Source organism: Phacochoerus africanus, chromosome 9 (genome assembly GCF_016906955.1).
Source record: "Phacochoerus africanus isolate WHEZ1 chromosome 9, ROS_Pafr_v1, whole genome shotgun sequence".
Taxonomy (NCBI): domain Eukaryota; kingdom Metazoa; phylum Chordata; class Mammalia; order Artiodactyla; family Suidae; genus Phacochoerus; species Phacochoerus africanus.
Window position 1 is genome coordinate 100,257,983 of NC_062552.1, and position 6,670 is coordinate 100,264,652.

A 6,670-nucleotide genomic window follows, 5' to 3' on the forward strand; every position below is an offset into this window, starting at 1 on the left:
CCACCATCACATGCCCCCTTCCCCAGGGCCATGACCTTTCCCAACTCATTCTGCCTGGCCAGTAGGGGAGAAAGTTGAGGTGGGGGCGGTGCAGGGTCAGGGGGGAGCAGTTGCAATTTAAGCAGCTGGTGGGGGAGACCCCAGGTCCCTGGTACAGGGCTCCCGTTCTGCCCGCTGCCCTGACATCCCTGTGCAGCAATTTCGGTTTCTATTTTAAACAGTTTGGGTTGGTTGCTTCTCTGCCTTCCTGCTGGGTGTTTATAGTGAGGAAAATAATTGGTAATATTTGCACAGATGTGCTGGCACTGCAGCTCGTCACGGGCACCTATACCCAAGGGACCCTCCCTCCCCTCAGTGCTCTCTGCCAGCCTGAGGAACCAGCCAGAAGGGGATGATTGCAAGCCCCCTGCCTTCTAGGAGCCTCAGGCAGTGAGGCACAGGCAGAGTTGGGAAGCAGGAGGCCTAACGTGCCCCAGGCATACCCAGAGGCAGGCCTCAGTGTGACAGGGAACAGGGCCCTGCCAGAGTGGCAGGGACCGTTCAGGACAAGCCCAGGCTTCACAGGATGGGCCCTTCCAAGGACTTGGGGAGAGAAGCCCCTAGGGGCTCCATTTCTGATTCCATTTTCTCCTCCAGAGCCTGAATTTGCTGCTGGGGCTGGGGCTGGGGGAGAAGGAGAAGAGAGTGGGGGAGCGGGACCAGGGTGGAACCTAAGAAATCATTTGGCGGCTTCTCTTTTGTCTCCAGATCTGGAGCAGCATTCTGGAGGGCTGGGCAGGAGGTGGGAGCTGTTGGGGCAGCCTGTCCGGCCAGAGCAGGGCCCGGACCCACGTGCAACTGCCCACTGCTCATCCTACTGCCCAGCTGGGCTGGGGACCAGAGGCTGCAGAGCAGGTGGGGCCGGGTGGGATTCTTCAGCCACCATGTCTTCTGCTTCGCCCCTGGCATGGACACGTGATACATGTGTGGGCACATGCGAGTGTGTGTGCACAGTATTTGTGCCTCTGTGGGTGGTGCCTGTGTGTGCGTGCATGCGTGCACGAAGGAGTATGCGGCTGCACGCCCGCACTTGTGTGCGTGCACGCGCGTGCGTGCATGCATGGGCGTGTGTGTAGGTGTGGGCATGTATATGGTGAGTATTTATGTACAGGTGTGTGTGCGGGTCTGTGTCTTAGTTTGGGTTCCCTGGGAAGCCACCTCTGACAAAGATTCAATTGTAGGTAGTTTATTGGGAGCTGATCCCCGGGAGCACAGCAGGGGAATGGGGAAGAGGACCGGGAGGGACATGCATTTCAGCCAGTTGCCACTGCAGGCCTCTGAAGCCCAGTCCTGCTGGGGAATCCTGAGCATGGGTACAACGTGACTAGTGACCTCCCATCCAGAGGGTGGGAAATCTGGGGTATTGTGCACAAGCTCCCCTCTGTCAGTGGTTGAAGGCACTTTTGGCTTGTCCGGCCGGTAGGCAGTGTCGTGGGGTTCCTAGGAACAGCCTTCAGTGTGGGGACGTAAATGCCAAGGGGATCTAGGTGGCACCACTGGGCTGCTGCTGCATAGTTGGTACCACGATGTGCTGCTCAGGTGCCCCTCCCCCCGCCACCCCCGGAATAAGGGGCCCAGTCCTCCAGCTGCTACAGGTGCTGTCAGCAAACAGCCTCAGGACAAACCCCCTTTGGGAGCAGCCCCCATTGAAGCAAGCTGCCTTGCCTGTGGTCACAGCCTTTTTCTGGGTAGCCCACATCCAAGGACTGATTGGTAAGCAGGTATAAAGGCCTGGCTCTTCATCCTACCGTGGGTCAACTCTGAAGGGTATCTTGACTCCAGAGCCCATCTTGGGTTGGCCCAGACTCTCACTTGGGCCTGCACTGCAGCCTGGCCTCCTCTCATTCAAATCTGCCTTCTTCTGCTCCCTTCCTCAAATGTTATCCCAAGAGCATCTCCTAATATATATCACACACTAATCCCTGTCTCAGTGGTACCCAGCCTGTGCAGCATGTATGTGCCTGTAGAGCTGTGTCTTGCTAGTAGGCACATATGGGTGTGGGTGTGCCAGGGCCCTCCATGCAGTGACCTCGAGGCTAGGCTGTTTCCTCTGCCAGCCCAGGCAGTCTCCTGGGGGCCTGGGGCCAAGAGGATATTGGGGATTTGGTGCTGAGGCTGGGGTCTGAGGCAGGCCGAGAGGGTTTCCTCCCCACACCACCCAGGAGCAGCCTCCTCATAGGGAGATACGAAGAAGCAGAGCAAGGCCATCGGGGAGTGGGGCTCCTTGGTACCCTCATATCCTGTGTCCATCCTTGGTAGCTCCAGGCAGATCAATGGACCCTTGAGCCCTTCCTCCTGACCTCTAAGGCTCTCACATCCAGAAGGGCTTCTCTTCTTGTCTTGCAGAGTCAGCTTGCCAGTGCTTTGCATCCAGGCTCTTCCAAGCAGAGAAGCCCTCCAAGTCAGAGTACCCGGCCTTCCTTCTAAGGCACGGATGTGGGCATGTCCTCTTGGGAAGGCTGCCAGGGGTCAGGAGCTATAGATCTGGGGATGGAGATCAGCCTTGGGGAAGAATGGGACACAGGCCAAGGTGGAGGCAGGCGAGGCCAGTAAGAGGCCCAGAGGGCACCAGGTGTTACAGAAATGTTTATTACAAGGATAAATATATACAATAATGGGACATTAAAACTGCTGATCCGGGGCCTGGGAGACTGCAGGGGACGCAGTGGGCGGAGGACTGGGTAACGCCTGGGGTTAGGAGGATGGTGGGACAAGGTGGTAGATCCATAACCCCGAGCTCTGGATGCCGCCCTGGGAATGATCAGGTCCCCAAAATCATGCACAGTGAGGTCCTAGAGCTTGAACCCTGACAGGCCTGACCTCCCAATGTGCTTCCCCCTGCCTGTCTGAATGTCTCTAAAAATTCTGGATGTTCTCTAGCGGCTGAGGGTGTTGGCAGCAGCTCTGAGAGAGGTGGGGGTGTGTGCCGGTGAAGAAGCTCCAAGGCTGACCAGGGGTCCATCCCTGACCCCCTAGCTTTCAGAGGTGGGAAAACATGACTGGCCTTTGAGACCAGGCCTAACCTTCTTCTTTGCATTGGTGGAGCCCTCAGTTTGGCTCCAGTCTGGATATTCTAGGCATAACCCAAACAGCTTTGAGCCCCCTTTGGGAGGCTCCTGCCACATCTCTGCTCATGAATAGTAAGGATTATCCATTACTATCCCTTAAATACAGTCTCCTCATCCATCTGGATCTTGCTCACCTCCTCTAGGAAGCCTTCTTGGGCTACTCAGCTGCCACTTCAGCCCTATGCCCGTCTCCTCACTACTCAAGGTCTCCTCGCTACTTCCCCCAAAGGCCGGACCTAGGATCCTGTGCTCACTCAGTGGCTGCTGGCCTGATGGCACTCACTCTCTATCTACCTGGGATGGTGCCAGCCCAGAGCCCTCCAAGAGGAGCCCAGAAAAGGATGATGTGGGCAGGGAAGGGGCAGCATGGGGGGCCCTGAGTGGTCCAACAACATTTCAGGATCCTCCAGGCTCTCTGTCATTGCATCTGCCTTTTGTTCCTGCACAGAGGAGCTCTAGAACCTGCCCTGAGGACAGAGTTAACACACCTGAGACCCCTCTTCTCTGCCTAGAATCCGCACTGTCTCACAAGCTCCCCGGGAGAGGTAAGCACCCTCCAGAACCGGAAAGACCCAGGGGTCGTTCCGTCTCCATGTATTTCCGTCTTGTCTGGCCGGGGTCTGGGCATCATGGGCCAGAGAGTGGAGAAGGGGAAGTTCAAGGTGTCCCCAGGTGGAGACTCTTGTGGCTGAAAGGACTGGGTCAGCTCCTCTGTCCCCTGGCATCCCATTCTCGCCCTGTGATCTGCTCTTTCTCCTGGAGAGGTTAGCAGAGCTGGGTAGGGGGCTGCTTGCAGGGCAGGAGATCCTTTAGGGAGGAGCAGAACGGAGGCAGCTCCCAGGCAGAGGTGGGCCGGATGGCCTGGCGGGGAGCCCTACCCTCTCCTGCTTCCTAGCACAGCCTGGGCTGCAGCGGGACGCCCCCGGCCCTGCTGTGGGCTGGTTGCAATGGGCAAGAAGAAGTGAAGGTTGTGCTCCGCAGGTGGCAGCCTGGGACGCCTCCTCTCGACAAGCCACCCTCATGGGTTGTCTTCAGGGGCCAGGATTCCCCAGAGTCCACTACCCTGAGCCCCCACTGCCTCCCCAGGCAGAGCAGGGGAGTCAGGACACCAGGCCTTCCTGGCCACTAGCCATGGCCATTCTGGGACATGTAAGCTGCCAGGGCCACCACCACAGCCACATAGATCCCGGCCCCGACGGCGATGGAGAGTGTGGCCAGGAAGAGGGCCCGGCGGGAGGTGGTGCTGGCCAGGCGGAAGTCTCCCTTGGAGATGGCCTTGCTGGTCTAGGGAGAGAGAGGCGCTGATGAAAGGGAGCATCTCCAGGCCCAGCCAAACAGCCCCCGCCCGCCAGGCCCTGGCCCTCAGGGCCCCCCAGGGGAGGGGGTGGCCAGATCAGAAGCCCTGGGCCCCATAGGCTCTTACCCCCTGGGAGAAGTAGAAGGCGGCGATGCCCAGTGGCCAGAAGCAGCAGAGCATGGAGAAGATAGTGAGACCCAGGTGGTCCCTGGGAGGCAGCGTAAGGAAGTTGTCTTCGCTTTCACTCTCTGTTGAGGTTGCATCACTCTGCAAAACACAAGTGGGCTCTTGTGACCTTGCCCAGGATCACCCATTGGCAGTGAAGGGGGGCAACAGGTCATCTCATCTTCTATTGGTGGGAGTGTGGGTTGGGTTTGGCACACTCATACCAAAAGCCTTGACCATGGCCCAACGATGCCACCCTCAGTAACTTATCGCTAGGATACAAGTGTATCTGTACTGGAATCTTCATCATAGGATCGTCATTGTGAAAGATTAGAAATAATGTCAACATCCAGTGACCAACAGATTGAGTTACTAAGTGATGTAAAAACTTACAATGGGATACTATGCAACTCTGAAAAACCGCTTTGTAGAAAAATGTTAAATTACATGGAACAGCCCTGAAATATGTTTTAGTTCGAAATGTAAGGACAATTCTCTTACAGAACTGTGTGTAGTGAGATCTCTTCGGGGGAGTAGGGTAGGAAAAAATATGTATAAAAAAGACAAGATCATCCACTAAAATAATAGTTATCTCTGAGTGGTTTTCTGTATTGAGTTTAAATTGCTTATAGAATTAAGAAAATAAGAACTGGAATTCCTGTTGTGGGTCAGTGGTAATTAATCCCACCAGTGTCCATCATGTTGCAGGTTTGATCCCTGGCCTTGCTCAGTGGGTTGGGGATCCGGCCTTGCCATGAGCTGTGGTGTAGATCGCAGATGTGGCTTGGATCCAGCGTTGCTGTGGCTATGGTGTAGGCTGGCGGCTACAGCTCTGATTTGACCCCTAGCCTGGGAACCTCCATATGCCACTAGTGCAGCCCTAAAAAGGACAATAAGACAAAAAAAAAAAAAAGAGAGATCCTAATGCAATAAATATTTTAAAAGAATTAGTCACCCAGGCTAGTGTTTCTCAAAGTGTGGACAATACCTGTGTCAGAAGTGCATTTTCTTGGTCACATACAGATTCCCTGGCCCCAAGCTAGGCCTATGGAATCTCAACACCTGGAGGTGGGCCTGAGAACGTGCATCTTAAAAAACTTATTAAAAAAATTACCTCAGCCACAGCAGTGACAACTCTGTATCCTTAACTCCCTGTGCCACAAGGGAACTCCAAGAACCTGCATTTTTTTTTTTCTTTTAAGACTGCACCTGTGGCATATAGAGGTTCCCAGGCTAGGGGTCAAATGGGAGTTACAGCTGCTGGCCTGCACCACAGCCACAGCAATGCCAGATCTGAGCTGCATCTACAACCTACCCTGCAGCTTGTGGCAACCCAGATCCTTGACCCACTGAGCAAGGCCCAAGAACCTGCATTTTAAACATGTGCGCTCACCTCCTCCTCCTCCTGGTCGTCCTCCTGGCCTTGGAGCTCCTCTTGAACCCCGTAGGACACAGTCTGGATGGTGACATCCTCTTCGGCTTGGCTGGGTTCTGTGGGCCGCTCCGTAGGCCCAGCCAGGGGCTCCCTGCTCTCTGTGAAGCTGGTCTCACAGCTGCCCGCTCTGGGCTCCTTGACCTTGTCCCTCCCCAGGAGGCCGTTGGGCCTGTACCAGGCCTCCACGGCCAGCTGCAGGGACCCTGGGTCCAGGAGCTGGTGGGCGTGAGCGGGGCCAGCACCCCCCAGGAGGTAGGAATAGATCTTCTCTCTGCATGGCCAGGCGGGAGAAGCCTCGGGGAAAGGGTAGGGGCCTTGGAGGTGCGCGGGGTTCCGAGGGAGCAGTGGGTTCTGTAGCTCACTCAGACTCTCCATGGTTCTGGTGGCAGCTCCAGGGAGGGAAGCCCCCGAGCCCTTGGACTTGGTGGCCAGCTGAGCCGTCCTCAGAGAGCCTGCTGGGAGAGCAGGACAGATGGACACTGATCCGGGTGTGCTGGATGCAGGGCCGGAAGTGGTGAAAAGCACAGACTCTGTACCTAACTTGCTTCGGACCCCGCCTTTATCACAGGCCCGCTCCGGGGCCTTGAGCTGGCTGCTCAGCCTCTTAGAGCCTCTGTTTCTTTGTTTGCAAATCAGGGATAGCCCAGTAGTTACCTCATAGAGTTG

The 6,670-nt window shown here is 56.1% G+C and overlaps 1 protein-coding gene across 1 annotated transcript; it reads right to left on the minus strand.

Moving 5' to 3' along the window:
• Positions 1-4,232: 4,232 nt before the first annotated feature.
• SYNDIG1L (synapse differentiation inducing 1 like) lies at positions 4,233-6,379 on the minus strand. Its single transcript, XM_047794667.1, has 3 exons — positions 5,963-6,379; positions 4,531-4,671; positions 4,233-4,391 (listed from the first exon to the last, which is right to left on the minus strand). Exons 1-3 carry the CDS (start codon positions 6,377-6,379, stop codon positions 4,233-4,235), a joined length of 717 nt encoding a protein of 238 aa, XP_047650623.1.
• Positions 6,380-6,670: the final 291 nt, after the last annotated feature.

Bases quoted from the DNA above. Each gene is read 5' to 3' on its own strand.
- SYNDIG1L (XM_047794667.1), bottom strand. From the start codon at position 6,379: ATGGAGAGTCTGAGTGAGCTACAGAACCCACTGCTCCCTCGGAACCCC. The intron at 4,672-5,962 runs GTGAGCGCACAT...TGTGTTTTGCAG, and splicing joins ACGACCAGGAGGAGGAGGAG to AGTGATGCAACCTCAACAGA. The intron at 4,392-4,530 runs GTAAGAGCCTAT...CTCTCTCCCTAG, and splicing joins CCTTCTACTTCTCCCAGGGG to ACCAGCAAGGCCATCTCCAA.